The sequence below is a fragment of the Cataglyphis hispanica genome, chromosome 3 (genome assembly GCF_021464435.1).
Source record: "Cataglyphis hispanica isolate Lineage 1 chromosome 3, ULB_Chis1_1.0, whole genome shotgun sequence".
In the NCBI taxonomy this organism is placed as follows: Eukaryota; Metazoa; Arthropoda; class Insecta; order Hymenoptera; family Formicidae; genus Cataglyphis; species Cataglyphis hispanica.
The window spans coordinates 6,079,032-6,096,549 of record NC_065956.1 but is presented as its reverse complement, the minus strand read 5'-3'; the positions used below and the strand labels follow the sequence as shown (position 1 = coordinate 6,096,549).

Below are 17,518 nucleotides of genomic sequence, written 5' to 3'. Positions count from 1 at the left end.
TGTACAGTCTCTTCATCATTTGTATTTCAATTCTATGAATTAATTTTAACAAATCTTAACATGAACAATATGTATACAATAAGATACATAAAATATCAATGATAGTTATGCACAGACTTTCGACTCAGTTCATATATATCTGCTTTTTCTTTTCATATAAAAAACAAGATCTATCAATTTTTATATATAAACTCTTAATTATGATGATTGAGGAGAGCTGGTACCCAGCAATACATCGAAACATATGTTGCATACACGTACCGGCTTGTTTAAACCAAATTTCAAAATCGGAACATCCTGACCCGAACATTTGCTGCATAAAATACGTCCACAGTGCCGACTAAAAAAAGGGAAGAATATAATAAAAATTGTGCCACTTTAAAATTGATATATTCGATTATTGTCGTTAAAACATACAAATCATTCATACCAATGATGTTTGCGCATTGTAAGGGAGAATTTCGTTCCGCATTCTAAGCAGCAATCTTTATCAGACCATGGTGCTTCTTGTGTTAAAGAATCTAATAATCTGTATAATAACTGTTTCGTTGCTACTTGATAATTGAAGATTGTAATTCCATCTTTATTCATCGAACCTAAGCATGCTCCAGCTTTTACCAATGTTCTGCAAAGATTGCCATTACCCTTCATGTATGCAATCAACAACGGTGTGTTTCCATCTAAGTCTGAAATAAAAATTTTGTAGGATACACGCTTCGTATAATATATGCATTTAGTCTAAAGAAATTATGTTTTTCTTTCAGAATAATTTTAGTCTTTTTGAGAGAAAATTTATCACATTTTCCTTATACCTGCGTTATTGACGGGATATTGCGACATGCATTCTAAAAATAGATCGCATATTGTTGCAGCATTGTCCCTAGCGCATCTGGCTAGCTCATGTAGAGGATTACGGCCCTTGAGATTCACAGCCTCCGCATCCAGTGTACACTCGGTCAATAACGTCCTCACCACTGATACATGACCTTCTCTTACAGCTACATGCAACGCGTTGTCACCGTCCGCATTCACTGCGTCGAAGTTAATATTGTTCTATACAACAAACAATTGTTAATTTAACAGGGTATCTTAAATCAATACACTGTTTCGGTATTTGATGAATTCTTGCGTTAAACATTTTATCTTACTTGCAATAGCGCAGAGACAACAGTGGCATGTCCCGCTTTAGCTGCCACATGCAGCGCGGTGTTCCTATTTGCATCAGTATCATTAACACGAGCACCCGCTAATATTAAACTTCGCACTAACATCTCGTTTCCTGACATAGCAGCGAGATGCAGTGGAGGTGTTTGTGTAACGTCATGTATTCTCGAATTTACATCTACCTACGACAAAAGGAATAGCAATGCTGTAATTACAGTTTTTTACAATGCTTTACCATCCATATTTATAGCCATACAAAATTCAAGTACTTGTATAGATAATAAAAACAAAATGCTCTCCATGTCACCCTTCTGTATGGCAGTATGCAAGAAGTTTCTGCCCTTATTGTCGTATTGTTCGGCGGCCTTAGGTAATCTCTCTAATATCGCTTGCGCGGCTTTATTATTACGGACCGTTAGGGCAGTCGCGAATGGCGTAAGTCCTTTCTTATCCCTCTTGTTCAGATCTATATTCGGGTGACACAGCAAAAGAGATATTATCTGCGAATGCTGATTCTGTATCGCTACATGCACAGGAGTCTTTCCCTCCGCGTCGCGAGCGTTCACGTCGGCTCCGTGTTCGATAAGCGTTTGAACAACTTGTTCCAATCCCCATTGACAACACAAATGTAACGGCGTACATTCATCTTTCGCCTCATCTCCACCGGCACCATCTGGACCAGGTCGTCTCGGAGCATTCAAATCGCACCCGCTGCGATATAAATCATTAAAAAAAAAATAATGCAATATTGGCAATATTTTAAATCATAATTATATCTAACGCTATATAAATTACGATTAAAAAAATAAGATAGCAATTTTTTAATATAATTTTTCTTATTTTTAGCCTACTATTGTTAATTTTTTCATTTTTCTTGAGCAAAAAATGCGCACATTAGTACCTTCTGATCAAAAATTGTGCGATATCCTCCTTGTTATCATCGATCGCTCTATGTAACAGTGTTTGCTGACAACCATCGGGACCAGGACCCCAACAATCGGTATCCGCTCCGTATTTAACCAAGATTGATGCAGTGTCTTCTTGATCTGAGTCTAAAGCGTCCCATAACGGACATCCTATTGAAGGGTCCACACCTCGTCTACAAAGAGTTTCCACCACTTCGCCTAGTCTACAATGTACGCACAATTGTAGCGGCGTTTCTCCGTTGGCTGTTCTGCACATATTGAAATACGAATTTATTAATAATATCGATCTTGCAATTGTAGATATAGATTTTTGTGATTTTAATAAACTCACTTTGCATTCATGTCAGCACCATTTTCTAGAAGAAATATAGCAGTAGCTGAATCTTCCTTTAATATTGCTTGATGTAACAAAGTCAAACCTTCTTTGTTGCGTTCATTCACATTAGCTCCAGCTTTTATCAGAGCTAGTACAATATCTTTGCCTTTTTTAAATGGTGCCTTTATAGCTAAGCTCAAAGGCGTCTCGTTCGCATTATTCTTAATAGTCAATTGTGAATTCGAATCAGTAGTATCTAATAATTCATTGACTATATCTGTGTATAGATTCGAGATGGCGAAATGAATCGGCGTGTCACCAGTGGAAAAAGTGACAATATCAGTTGGCAGTCCGTTCTTAATTAAAGCTCGAGACAGATCTTTTAAGCCGACCTTGCATGCTTCATGTAATATCGTAAAACCTTCATTGTTAGTTTTCGTTAAGCTATTTTTACAATAATCCACTAAGAATAGTGCCGCCTCTTCTCTACATTCTCGCGTCAAGATATGAAGCAATGTATCTCCAGTGGTGTTATAGATCGGATTCGGTATAGCGCCTTTAGTTAACAATTTAGATGCAAAATACTCATTGAAGGGATCCGTCTTCATCGCGAAACACAATGGTGTATCATCTTCGTTTGTGGTTTCATCTATATCTATACCCTTTGCCTCAAGTAACAGATCAAACAGCATATCATTCTTCTCCGAAATACAGCTATGAAGTGCAGTCCTGTAAGTATAAACAAGTGTTAAAATTATAATATTTGATATTAAATTATATAAAAGTTACAAATTCTATTTCAAATTTTATGAACAATTGTTTAACTTTTACATTATTTGGAATAATGTAAGTCTTGAGATTAAGGCAAAGAAATATATTTACCATCCTCTATTATCTTGTAAATTTGGATCAATTCCTGCTTGAAGTAATCTTGATCCAACTGCTAACATGCTTTCCGTATTATGCTTTGCTACTAGATGTAAGGCAGTACAACCTTCCAACTGCTTAAGATCGGCTGTATTTTTCGCGCCATCAATAATATTTACAGGTTCACATAACTTCTGCACATTATTATTGTTTTCTAATTGTTCGATTATAAATTCAGATGAGTAAGAGTCTCCTTTCAGAATTGCTGAATGAAGGAGAGATAAACCCCTTGCATCTGTTGCACTCAGATCTGCTCCATGTTCAACCAAGGTACGAGCTAGAGATGGCTGACGACTTTTCAGAGCAACTTCTAGAGCCGTTTCTCCTTTGTGATCTACAGCATTGACTGCCTTTGGAAGCTATAAATAATCATGTTATTAAAAAATAAAAAACATTAGATACACACTTGAAAATAATTAAAATATTAAAATGTTTTAAAGAAAAAAAATAGGTAATTTTAGTATAAAAATAATAAAAAAATATGCGAGGCTTTTTATTAGATTTATGTAAAAAAGATTGAGAGATTTGAGAACCACTGACTTGACTATCAGCGCGTGTACGATGACCGCAATTGTGTGTCTGTATGCGTGCACGTGGCTGTGTGGTGATCGAGTCACTGTAATGGCACGAGCATCGGTTCAGTGTGAAAAAGCGTTCATAGAGGAAGTATATGGAGATTATTTTCTGATATACATGGAGGAGGACGCAAGAGTATTAAAAAATCGTCGAGGCAGATGACGTGGCCGGCGATACTGTATCCGACCGACTGTAATCGGCCGTCGACCAGTCGTTCTCTATGCGTTTCTATGCGAGAAAGGTGGATAAAGATTCCACGGCGAGGATCATACCGTGCGTGTATCGCGAAATAAGTCAACGTTACAATGCGTTACACGGCGCGTGCGAATGGTGTAATATTGTGATAGATGTATCATACAAGTATCATGATCGTGTGCTATTGTATTTGGTAGCAGAATATACACATATATATGTATGGAGTATCGACAAGGTTGATACACCAATTTTCACTAATTAAGAAAATAATAAGACCAGAAAATTATGATTTAGAAACTTAGTAAAGAAATAAATAAGATTTTCAATATAGTGAAAGCTGAGGTTTTAATAAACGTCAAACAACTATCTACCTAAAATAAAAAAAACTGATTACTTATAATTATTTCGACACATAAAAAAAATATCTTATGCAGGATATAAATATAATTATTTACATGAAATTGTTTTGCTAATAAAAGTGTTTTTAATAAAAATTAAATAATTAAAATTCAAAGAGAATTAAATTTTCTAAATTTGTAAAATAAAATTAATAAAATTAGAGATAAAATATTTCTATAAGATTTTGGAAAAAAGTATGAATTTTACATTAATTAATCTTGAACACTTTCAGATTTAATCATTGTTGGAATAAATTAATCACAAAAATATCTTGGTGATAATTTAAGTAATTATTTTTTAATGAGGACAACAACTAATATTATGAATAAAATGCGCAATTTCAAGCCAAGTCTACAGATTACGATATTATATATCAGTATTTTATCATGTATGTATATTTCTTTTATTTTATATTTTGATTTTATAATCAAAGAGAACTGAGTAAAACTACAAGATTGATATGATATTAAATTTATAGATATTTCACGAGCACAAGCAGAAGGCATTTCATGTTTCAAATGTCTCATGACACCAACAAGACCAGAAGATACAAATCTGCTTTGTGCCCATTTCGATGGGAGTGCCAAATTTCAGACATTTTGTCCAACTTCAACACTTTGTATGAAGAAAACTGTTCAATATAAATCTAAAAGTAGGTTGACAATATTGATAAAATAATTACTGAATGATAATGTAATTATTTATTTGAAAAATTTCTTTTAGCATCTGTAGTAACCACTGTTCAGAGAGACTGCACACCACAGAAATATATTTCTTATGTTTACAGTGATGTTGATAAGCAGTGGCATAAAAAAGAAGAGATCATAACAACTGCTTATGATGAAGGTTGCTTTATAGGTGAACATAGGGGAGCACCGACTGGTCCACCCGAATATTGTTTTTGTAGTTTTCATTTGTGCAATTCATCTCCTTCATTAATAGGAATGTTTAACAAAATATGTGGAACAATCTTAGCACTGCTGATTATAAAATTGATGTAAAATTTTTCAATTGATGGCACACAATGTGTTACTTAAAAGAATGTATTTAATGCATAAGAGAGAGAGAATGATACACAATCTTCTCTGATAATTTTGAGAATGCAAATAGATCTTTTGCAACAAATTGCAAATATTGTACAATATAATACAAAAATATTGATGTCTAATATGAATTGCTATAAATAGCTAATTTATTTAAAAAAAACGTTAAATAATTTCTATTTAATGTTAAAATCTCTATATTTCTATTTATGAATTAGAATAACATTAGAATTATTGAATAAAATAATCGATATTATACAGAAAGATAAAGAAGAATCTCTTGCTAGTCAATTTTGAATTATCTTGTGTTATAAATAATAATTCTAAATTAAATTTTCAATTTACATCAATTATCTTTTAATAAATTATCTAAAACATTTCTATTTATAAAATATGTTACAATGCATATAAATATACAAATCTATTTTTATGCCAAGCTCTTTTATATATAAATTTTATATCTGCAATTATTAATGAAATTAGAGTTTGTTATAGTTATTATATATGTATCTTTGAAGACCAAAAGATACACTAATTATGCCTTGTTACAGGTAATCCCATAAAACTTTTTGAAGTTCTTGTTCCCTCACTATAGTCACATTAAATTATGACATTAGAAACAAGGAATCATATAAATTATTTTTTAATGAGATATCAAAATTAATGAATTTTCTCATATATATTATCATTTTGATAATAGACAGTTATGACACCTGGCCAAAATTTATTAACTATTTATTTTTTAATACACAAATAAATAAAAATTGTCTTGAATATATTTTATCAATCTATATTACCGAGTATATATAATAATATGAAAAATCTAAATTTATTTCAAAATGTATTGTCCAATAAAAAAATTTATATGATTTATTGTTTTTGATATCATGGTTCAATATAATATCAATGAGAGATCAAGAGTCTTAATCTATATGGGATGATTGATATCAGGATCAAATTCGGAATTCTCTAGATAATAGCTCTAATATGGAGCTAATCATTACTTCAATTAATGCTCAGAATTTCTAATGATCAAACTGTTCGAATTACTAATAACTATATTCTCAAGCATTATCAAAAGATAATAAATTTATAATATTGAAAAAAAAAAAACAAAAACTATTTATATTTTTAATGTTTATAACCAAAAAATGTACTTTGTGCATACCAGTACTTAATATTCAAACTTGAGCTGTGAATATGTAAATTAATATCATATTAGGATATTTAAAATATATCTCCTAACAGATCATAATGTCCCTATATGTTAACAGCAAAGTATTTTTATATCATTTTAAATATATAAATATATATCATATGAAATATATAAATTGTCATATGTATCACAATAGATTTAAATTTAATTATTTCAATAAAATTTAATACATATTACATTATGTTGGACTTTTTAATTTTATCATGAAAAGAATTTCTCTCATCATATCATAAAGAAAAAAAGGAGACTCACCTCGGCATTATTTTCCACTAAGTATAGAAACACAACGTCTTCTCGCATCAACCGTACCGCTGCATGTAAAGGATATTTACTCTTAGTTTGCAATAACTTGTATAGCAGAGAACCTGGCATCTCTTTGAAATCTTCGCCTCTTAAATCTTCCTGTAAATTATATAAATATTTCGGATATAATACTTCTTATAATAATGTTATTATTAGAATTGAAGTATTATAATTTTACCCAATGTGCTGAGATTAAGGAACTACAATGCTCCTTTAACCTTGAAGTACCCAATTCCTCAGCTGCTGCATACAATCCCACACAATCCTTCAATCCCACTGTCCCAATCAGATATCTTTCACATTGATCTACCATTTCTGATAATTGAAAGCCAGCTGCTGCTTTCATTAAATCCAATGTTAGATGTTCTTGAGACACTTTGCCTGTATAAATCCATTTTAACAATACTAATGCTACAGCGCTATTTAAATTGCTCCAATCTAAAAATAATTATATAATACATATATAATGATATATATAAATAATTAGATACATAAAATAAATAGACATATATAAATTACCTAAAACAGTTTTTTCAACAAGAGTTGCATCACTAAAAAAATCAGTCCTGGCAGACAATACAAATTTATGTGCTGGTACTTCTTGATCAATCAATTTTATGTTTATATCACTGAAAAATATATATCTTAAGAATAATATTTTTTTAAATATATATTTTTTAAATATATATAATTTTTTTAAATATATATAGTTCTACATTATATTATAAAAATATACAAAGAGAGTTTCAAATTATATATAAGATACCTGTAACGATGTTGACAATATAAAGATGCTATAGTTGCCAGAAGTCTACCGATAAATCCACCCTCTTGCTTCTCAGCTGTAGCAATAGCGTACTCCTTTTGTAGTTCTAAGTTTGCATTGTACAAATTGACATATTGTTCTCGCAGCAGGGATAGATGTTGTTGCCATTTTTGCGCTTCCGTAGAATCCTCTAAAACGGATATACAGAATTATCCTTCTCCTGAAACTGTTCACAGCTGCTGCAAACTTACCCATAATTAAAGAATTATCACGTCGAAAACGTTTGACAGTTTGAACAATAATAATATTATTGCATGATGTAGTATTCGTTGCGCGTTTATATTAATGCATCATCTATGCATGAATCTGTCAAAGTAAAAAAAATCAAAACTCTACACAACAATACGAAGAATCGTAAGCAAAGCGGCGCTATTCGAAAAGACAAAATATCAGAAGAGGATCACACGAGCCGGTAATCGGGATTTAATCGGGAGAAAACACAAACTACATGCACCACACATATATTACATATACGCCCACGCTATCGGAACCATTACGGGATCTGTCATATCCACGCACACATACACGCACGCGCACGCAGCATTTGATAAAAGTGTATGTACAAAGATCTCTTCTTCGAGTTCAAATTTTTAAATCACTCCTATTTGACTTCTACGAATAGATAACAAGTAGATAATGTCGCATACCGTGCCCCTCGGATTACTACTCGATTTGTAAAAATACGAAAAAGAAATGAAATGCATTTAAAAAAGAAATACAGAACAACATATATATGTGTGTAAGTGATGATAAGGAGGGAACCGGCAACGAGATCACATGTAATAATTGTTTAATGAGCTTTAAATTCGAAGTCGCAAATGTCAGATGAACCGTGAAATGATTAATGAATGAACACATATTTACCAATAAATATTGTGTCATGCAATTGGCTATCAAATAGAGAATTCTTCAAGTCCCGAAAACTTTTTGTACCGATTGTCAAATAAAACGCTTTGAAACATTTCTAGCGTTAAGTCGCCCGTACAGAAGAAAGTAAGTAATATCCGAATGCTCATCTTGCCAATTCAATACAGAACTTTCTGATTGGTTTATCCAGTGGCAAACTCTCAAGCAGCTGTGAATGGCTGTCTTCAAATCACGCTTCTGCATAGTTCAAAAAGACCAAGTTATTAGAAAATCTATTGTTCATTCACACACAAAATCACACTGGTTGTGAAAATTGAAGAATATTTTGTAACAATAAAATGTGTATAAAAAATTTATATTCTGTAATATATTTAAAAGTTAAAAAAAGTGTTGAAATGAAAATATCTCGAATTTGTTAGTTTATATACATATATGTGTGTGGGTGGGTGTGTATGTATATATATGTATATATTAAATTTGACAAATTTTTGAAGTGTTGAACAAATGGTATATATACGCATAGATGTATCTTTGTGCTCAAGTGATATCAGAATTAATATCCGGTCTTCACTAGTTGATTAGTTCGCGCAATGACTTGGCATCAAAGTGCGCATGAAGTACAATAAAGAAACCACTGTCACAATGTTTTGCCAAAATTGTTGATATCATTAAAAAGGAAAAAAAAAAAAACCCAAAAAACAGAAAGATGGGAGGAATAAGTTGGAGCGAATTATTTCCGGGAAGATGGAGTTCTGTCATATTTATTTCCTATGTAGCTCTCTTTATAAATCAAGGTATGTTAATGACATGGCCATGTACTGTACAGTTTTTATTTTTGTCATCATAAATAATAAATTGGTAAAAGGATAAACACACCTTTTTTAAGTATTAATTATACATTAGTTTTGTCATGAAAGAATAATGTCAGAATTTATGACAATAATCTGCTATACAGGTATTCTTGTGACATGGTCTCAAAGAAGTGGTCGTTATGAATATAATACCGTGGCAGTTGTGTTGATGACAGAAGTTTTAAAATTAGTTATATCTGCAGCATTCTATTGTAAGGAGTAAGTAAAACAATTTGGAAATTTAATTTGTACGACTGGAGGAAGGATCCTAGTTTTAATTAACTTATTTTAATTTACAGCAATAGTATTTTAACTCTAATTCAGGAGACAAAGAAGAATAAAAAGGGTGAGACTAAAATAACAGATAAAGAATTCCAGAAATTTGTGCTATAAATATCTGGCATCACTGAGATTCATAAATGACTAAAGAAAATTTTTATCCATTTTTAGTGCTTTTACTGTACATGATACCTGCATTTTTATATTGTCTCTACAACAATCTAGCATTTGTCAATTTGGCTAGATTTGATCCTACGACATACTATATCTTGCTACAATTTCGCGTTGTGCTTACAGGAATCATATTTCAAGTATATTGATGATACATTTTTTAACATGATAATAGAAAGATAATAAATGTTGAATGAGCCTTATATGAGAAAGAATTTTTATTCTTTCTAGGTTATTTTTCGCAAAAAATTGTCTATGATACAGTGGTTTTCACTAATAATCTTGACAGGTGGTTGTATGGTAAAGCATTTTGATGTCCATGTCTTTGATACAGAATTCCATGTAGATATTTCTCTCTTTCTAATTCTTATACAGGTATATTAAATTTTATTGGTAATATTTGTATGATTGAAAACATGATTATTTTTTAAAAAATATTTTACTTTCAGACAACATGCTCTTGTTTAGCTGGTGTTTATAACGAGTACTTGCTCAAGCATCAAGGTGCAGACATTGACATTTTTGTACAAAATGTATTTATGTATATTGACAGTATTTTCTGCAATATTGTAGCAATTGTTTTATTGACAACATTCAAGAATAGTGTTAGTGATACATTTAGTAACATTGAAATCAGTTCATCTTTGCAACCAAAAATAATATTAATTATGTTAAATAATGCAATTGTTGGAATAATAACAAGTTTTTTCTTGAAAACTTTAAATTCTATTTTAAAGACTTTTGCTAGTGCAATGGAACTGATTTTTACAGCAGTGTTATGTTGGATTTTATTTAATATAGTTATTAATACAAACACTGTCATTTCTATAGCTATGGTAAGTTTAGCCATTATTTTGTATTCAAAAAATCCTGTACAAAACATTCAATCTAAGGAAACGACAGAAAGTAGAAAACTTCTAGTATAAAAACACACATACACACAGTATCAGTATTAAATTTTTTAAATAAATGTGTGTGCCACAAATAAAATTATGAAACAAAGTGATAGTGTGTATTACCATTAATATTAAAAATTGTTATAAATTTTTTTCTTTGTGATAACACAAACTTTATAGTTTTCAATAATTATGTCATATGTTGTATAATATATTCAATGTCAATTTTAATACAATGATTGTTAAAAAATCAGAATATTATAATTTCTATTATCAAATTAATGAAGAATTATTCAGATTCAGATTATAATAAGATCTAATTAGTAAAATACTAATCCCTTTGTTTTTAAAATTAAAGAAATTTTATATATGTGTCAAATTACAAAATTAAAATAACTTTATATTTTTACATTTTTATTTTTTTTAAACATATTAAAAAATAAAAACATCAAAAATAGTAAATTTTAAACTATATATGAATTATATATATTTTGAGACATCAAATTTTGATATTACAATTTGTGTAAATATATCTTATATACTGTTTATACAATTCAATAAAAGAGTATAATATCCAAATTGAAGGATTATTTTGTTAAAATCTTTATTATATATATTATTTTTTATGTTACACATGGCTTTTTTACTTACACACACACACACACATACATACTTATAAACAGATATCTAATAGTTGTCAAGTTTTATACACACATACATATTTTAAACATACAATTCCTTAAAAGTCAATTTTCGAATGCTATCTACCTATAATTTATTTATATTTTTTCCAAATTCTCTATTTGGAAGCTCGTACATGGAAAAGTTCTATCACATATACACATATGATGTGTACTACATATCAAGAAAGTTGAAAAATTATGTATATGTTGAATATTATTTACTAGCAATTTTGTAGTAATACTTAAATTATCAATAATATATAAATTTTCTAATCTTCTGATAAATTTTTTATAATTTTTAGATATTAAAATTGCTTTTTATATTTCAATGAATTTTTAATTAGTTTACAAATGTTAGTGAATGTTAAAGTGAACGTAAAAAGCTATATTCACAAATCATATTTAAGTAGCTGTAGCAAGAGAAAATTCATTAATAAAAGATGTAAGGAATATTACCTCACATAATTGGTATTGTCAAAGATTATAATCAGAAGTAATGCAATTATAAATTACTATAACTTACTTTATATAAATACGTTACAAATGCAAAATTGTGTAGAGTGTTCCTGAAATAAATCATCAGAATTTTAGATTTTATATTAGATTTTTTACTTGAAAATTTCAAGGACACCTTACATATTTTTGCAGTTAACATAACAAGAAAAAATTTTTTAAGTATAAATGTTCACAAATATATACACACACACAAGATTTAATTGGTAAATATAATCTTTTCTCAAAGTATTCTTTTTTTATATAACTTTTTAACTAATCTTTGAAAAATGTTAGCAATAAATAAGTGTGAAAGATATATTTATTTGCAAACATTGCACTTAATAATCACTTACATAAATACAAACAGATTTGTCCCACAAAAACACAATATGACAATTTACAAAATGCAAATTTTATATAACAGCAGATAGTAAATGTCTGAAAATCATTTAGGACTAATTAGATCATTATTTCTGCTTTAATATTCATTTACATTATATGTCACAACCAAAGAATAATTAAAAATGTGCATTAGTTAGGCACATGTGTATTAAAAAACAATATTAACTATTAATTCATTACTTCTATATTATTTTTCTACAAGATCTCAGTCTCTAATCAAATGAAGTTTTAACTATCATTGGCATTGCGAAAGTTTTATGAAAATTGTTACACAACAAAAAATTTAAGGCCTTTAGATATTTCTAATAGAAATCTAAAATGTATTCTCTCTTGTATGGTTAATATAACAATTATATATAAATGTGATTTACAAAGTTATGAACGCATTGGTTTTTAGGTCAGTCATCCACCCTGGTATTGAGAAAAATTGTGACTATCTAAATAATGTACACGCATAAAATCATTGTGTTAATGAAACATATAAGAAGTTATATAGAATTAAATTTATCTGTTCATAATATGACAAAAACATAATTTTTATATACAAAAAAAAAACCAGTAATCAATACATTATGATATATCAACAATCAAAATTATTTTTACATAACATTAAAAAATTTATGAATTTTTAATTACTGTATTGTACATGTCAATACTTTTATATTAATTTTAAGAGATGATTATATTTAATAAATGAGAAATATATATATATATATATATATATATATACATAAACAAATAAAAATCTAAATAACTATATAACAAAAAAGTTAAATACTTTTGCATATTGTCAAAAATGAATTTGTTAGAAAAATTTCTCATCAAAAATTGGATTTTATGATTTTTGTACAGTAATTTGAATTTTTTAAATAAAATATGTGTCTGTGACATTAGTCAGATGTTTTTAATTGTTTCATGATTTGTTGTGTTATTAATTTAGTCGCTTCGCTTGCATTGGGTATAAGAAACTTATCCATATCTGAAATAACCGTATCATTATATTGTGTTGTACCATATTTGAAAGTTATTAGATCGGCATGTCGCTTTCTCGATGTTATTTTAACGATACTCGTTAAAGGACGTTTCACAATTACATGCGCGGCACCTTTTCGCTCCGGGATTTCTCGTAGTACTATAAGATGACTATCGGTAACCAGTAGTTGACTGAAACAAAGAAAATGTGTGTGCAAATGCGATCGTTTTTATATGCAAGAGAAAATTTCGTTCTTGTTATACATTCACCTATCACAGAGATCACCATTGACTTTCACCTCTTGGCATTTAAAGGAATGTAATAGCTTAGGATCTTTCATCCATTGCTGTATAGATACTACTTCAATAGGCTCTTCACTTTCATTATTAGTCATAGTCATATCTAAGAGAAACAGATTTGTCAGATATAATTTATTTTTTTTCTTATAAACAGACGTTTATATATAGACGTTACATTTAAGAATAGTTCGAAAAATGCCTACCTATCTCTTGATCGTCATCTATACTAAATACAGGTGCAGTTTTTCTTTGACGTTTAATGTAGTCTAAATCTTTACTATCTCTCTTTTCTGTATTGCTATTGATGTTCGCTGTAGGGTTAACGATATAATCGAACAGCTTTCCTTTTACTTCTTGGCTTTTTAACTTCATAGCTAATCCGATTTTCCCCAAGAGATCGGAATTGTTATTTTTAACTTTTACCGGGCTCGCTTCGTTTGAATTTTCTTCTGACATGTTAGTATTACATACCAGACAATGTTGCGAATTATGATCGACAAGACTTGAAACCACTTCATCGCCGAAATATTCATGAATCGCTGATAAACAAAACAAAAAATTATATGATATAAATATATGATTTATCAACTTCAAAAAATAAAAAATAAAAAAATAAGATATATTTACCTTGATACCCAGAAGTAACCATACTCACATATTGTGTATGTTTTTGTAAAAAGGATGCTACTACCATATGTGTATAACGATCTTCCTCTTGTCTACCACTTCCCAGAAAACAAAGATGTTCTCCACCAGCTTGTGAACCAACAGCTAGCGCTTGGCGTTGAGCTTGCAATAAACCTTGCACTGCTGTAGCAAACGCAGCAGGTTCTTGAAGCATCTAGAAACAAACAAATACATTTATTTTTTTTTTTTGTATTCGTTTTTAATCTTAAATATATATAAAAAAATTAAAATATACAAATATATCATTTTAGTAAGTCTAAAAAATTAATAAAAAAAAATTTAGTCTTTTAAAAATGTTCTTATAATTGATAATATTTACCAAGTTACAATCGAGATGAAATGCTGTTGGTAAATGGCCTGCATTATACTGTTCTGCAGGTCTACAGTCTACGAGAAAGAATCTAACAACCTCGACAGTATTAGGTATAGATGGAGCTTCAATAGCATTTTCTACTAATTCTTGTGCTGATACTGGCAAACACAATGCATGAGATATTAATTTCTCATCAGAATGTTCACCAAACATTATAGGGTACAAATCCTGTTTAAAAGATGTTGGTGTTTTCATTGCATAATATTGTGCCAAAGAACAGAAATCGGTTACATCCTCTGCTTCTAAAGCACACGGCATTATTGCTATGGCATCTATTATATTTTGCTTCTCCTCGTCTTTCATACTTAAGATTTGTTCCCTACAAAAATGAAAATTATATAATATTATATATACAAATATAAAAATAAAATGTCAATTTAATCAACATTTACCTGGCATTTATAATCATAATAAGTGAAAGAAACAGCATGAAAAATGGATCAGCTTGCATAAAGTACAAATCCCACATAGTACAGATTGCTGGCAATGAACAAACACCAGCAAATAGTGTATTCATCCATACTTTTGTATATTGATCAGGTGATATTCTTTTCGTATCCAAAAATGAGCATAATTCTGGTTCATGATAGAGCAGCAGTAATCTTAAAACCGAGCTGTATGTTTCGCCACTAAAAGAATATATATATATATATATATATATATATATATATATATATATTATATTATAGAAAAAGATAATAAATAACTGATCTTACATTAACACATCTTTGTTAACAAAATTTCTTGCATTATCAATAAGATGATGCTTATTTTACTTAATAATCATCTACATATATATTTATATATTTATGTATGTATAATACATATATATATATATATACCTTGGGATATAGATATCTCTTATTGCCTCAAAAAGATTATAAGTTGCAGCACGTGGTAATTTTAAAGCTATTAAAGGACCTAATAATTCTATCCATCCATTTCCTTTTTCATATTGTTTGCATTTACTTTTGCAATAAAATGTTAATATAGATTCAAGATCAGAAACTACAGAAACTTTATCTTCATCATCGTTGCCAAGTTTTGCTATAATATTTGAAAATAAGTGCCTTAATTAATATTAATATAAATATAAATAAGACTACCGATTAAAAAACCATCTATCCTTTCTACATACTTACCGACTAATTGTTGACAGTCATCACGAATTATATTTTGTTCAGGCAAATCATAAACTTCATTAAATTGGCTCAATTGATCGCGTCGATCAGTAACATAGAGGCAAGCCTGCCAAACATCTGGTCTTAAATTTGTAGGGATTGGTTGGCCTTTACATATGGCATATATATCAGATGCAGATGGTGCTTCTGTATCAAGTAGCGCTGCTTCCAATTCTAATATCCTGATATAAAAAAATTAATTTAGAAATAAAACTAAACAAAAATATTCATTATTTTCAGAAACTATGTAAAAAATGAAGATGCATATGAAATAATTGTGTATGCAATATACAGGCATGTATAATCTGTATAGACATAACATATTGATTAGCGCATACTAATTAACAAACTTTCAAATTATATCACATAAGTCACACTTCTTCATTACATTCTACTGTACTTAGAACAACGATTATGTAATATACATATAACGTTACGTTCAAACTTTTTTTTTTTCTTTTTAACACACGAACTTGATATATATATATATATATCTCAAGACACAATAGTACAGATCTCGATTCGCGTGCAAACGATTAACCGTAATATTTTACATTAATGTGATGGCATTTAAATTTATGGCGAAAAAATGTGACATTTCTTGACGAAATAAAAAAACTTTGTTTTAGCATTTTACCAAGTGTTTTCGTCCTCTTGTAGTGCCATTGTAGTAATAAATGTCGCAGCGAAGAATCCTGTTTTATACGAGAATACGTAAAATTCGATGTTCGTTAAAATTGTCTACGACAAAAAGAACACTTTCGGTCGTTTAGCATGCTTTGAGACGAAAGCTTCCATATTTTACAAGTTTTCTCAGTTGCAATGGGTTAGCAGTGGCATAGTATTTGATAAAACGTAGTTGCTGTTGACAGATCGTCGCCATTTTTCCGGCTAGAAATGTTTATCGTTAGTCGATATTATCGAATATATTCGATATTTAAAAAATTATGAATAATATTAACTAGACATTTTTTAAATATATTTAATATATCCTTTCATATATATCTTTTAATATATCATATTTAATTTTTTTTTGATAAATATTTTAAATTGTAAGAAAAATGATATTCTATTCTTTATATAGCTGTAAAGACAGAATATGTAACTATAAAGAAGAAATTTTTCAAAAATTTTCTATTTGAAATGTTTTCCTCTTTTCTATAATTCTTATCATATAAAAAATTCTCATGTTATTACACTTTACACTCCATTGCGATTGCAACAGTTTCACGTTTTTTTTTATAAGTATTCCAGGTCCGGGTATTTCTTCAGTAATATTTGTCGAGAGGGCGCGGCGAAGCTTCTTACGAATTCTCGTGAGCCGACGTGAGCGCGTGAGCCGTCATGAAATAGCATCCGATATCATTTGGTCTTCGTCGGTGGTCAGTGTCAGTCTGTGTCGAAGACGATCGAGAGGATCGTGTGCAACACGAAACATCAACGGCACCAGGTCTGGAATAAGCGCGTGCG

At 29.5% G+C, this 17,518-nt stretch overlaps 4 protein-coding genes across 7 annotated transcripts; 2 read left to right on the top strand and 2 right to left on the bottom strand.

The window, feature by feature from the left end:
- Positions 1-2: 2 nt before the first annotated feature.
- Positions 3-8,876, bottom strand: LOC126848094 (rabankyrin-5). Of its 4 annotated transcripts, none has more exons than XM_050588670.1 (14): positions 8,756-8,876; positions 8,083-8,197; positions 7,832-8,021; positions 7,585-7,694; positions 7,244-7,503; positions 7,015-7,164; positions 3,289-3,692; positions 2,422-3,135; positions 2,066-2,338; positions 1,434-1,875; positions 1,149-1,346; positions 813-1,053; positions 431-686; positions 3-340 (listed from the first exon to the last, which is right to left on the bottom strand). In XM_050588670.1, exons 2-14 carry the CDS (start codon positions 8,084-8,086, stop codon positions 199-201), a joined length of 3,384 nt encoding a protein of 1,127 aa, XP_050444627.1. In that variant the 5' UTR covers positions 8,087-8,197; positions 8,756-8,876; the 3' UTR covers positions 3-198. The 4 variants fall into 4 exon arrangements, with proteins under 4 accessions (XP_050444627.1, XP_050444628.1, XP_050444629.1 ...); XM_050588671.1 differs by lacking the exon at positions 8,756-8,876 and adding an exon at positions 8,539-8,692; XM_050588672.1 differs by lacking the exon at positions 8,756-8,876 and adding an exon at positions 8,346-8,435.
- On the top strand, positions 3,900-6,943 carry LOC126848100 (uncharacterized). The gene is made up of 4 exons (XM_050588683.1): positions 3,900-4,339; positions 4,736-4,891; positions 4,982-5,155; positions 5,227-6,943. The coding sequence occupies exons 2-4, from the start codon at positions 4,804-4,806 to the stop codon at positions 5,502-5,504; spliced, it is 540 nt and encodes a 179-aa protein (XP_050444640.1). The 5' UTR covers positions 3,900-4,339; positions 4,736-4,803; the 3' UTR covers positions 5,505-6,943.
- Positions 8,877-8,981: 105 nt separating the features above from the next.
- Positions 8,982-13,252, top strand: LOC126848099 (UDP-galactose transporter senju). Its single transcript, XM_050588682.1, has 7 exons — positions 8,982-9,265; positions 9,333-9,552; positions 9,714-9,828; positions 9,909-9,955; positions 10,060-10,199; positions 10,291-10,434; positions 10,509-13,252. Exons 2-7 carry the CDS (start codon positions 9,465-9,467, stop codon positions 10,983-10,985), a joined length of 1,011 nt encoding a protein of 336 aa, XP_050444639.1. The 5' UTR covers positions 8,982-9,265; positions 9,333-9,464; the 3' UTR covers positions 10,986-13,252.
- LOC126848095 (TBC1 domain family member 23) lies at positions 11,543-17,364 on the bottom strand. The gene is made up of 10 exons (XM_050588674.1): positions 17,246-17,364; positions 16,686-16,939; positions 16,010-16,230; positions 15,710-15,914; positions 15,260-15,496; positions 14,814-15,186; positions 14,435-14,648; positions 14,011-14,346; positions 13,778-13,910; positions 11,543-13,699 (listed from the first exon to the last, which is right to left on the bottom strand). Exons 2-10 carry the CDS (start codon positions 16,712-16,714, stop codon positions 13,426-13,428), a joined length of 2,022 nt encoding a protein of 673 aa, XP_050444631.1. The 5' UTR covers positions 16,715-16,939; positions 17,246-17,364; the 3' UTR covers positions 11,543-13,425.
- Between the last annotated feature and the right edge of the window lie 154 nt (positions 17,365-17,518).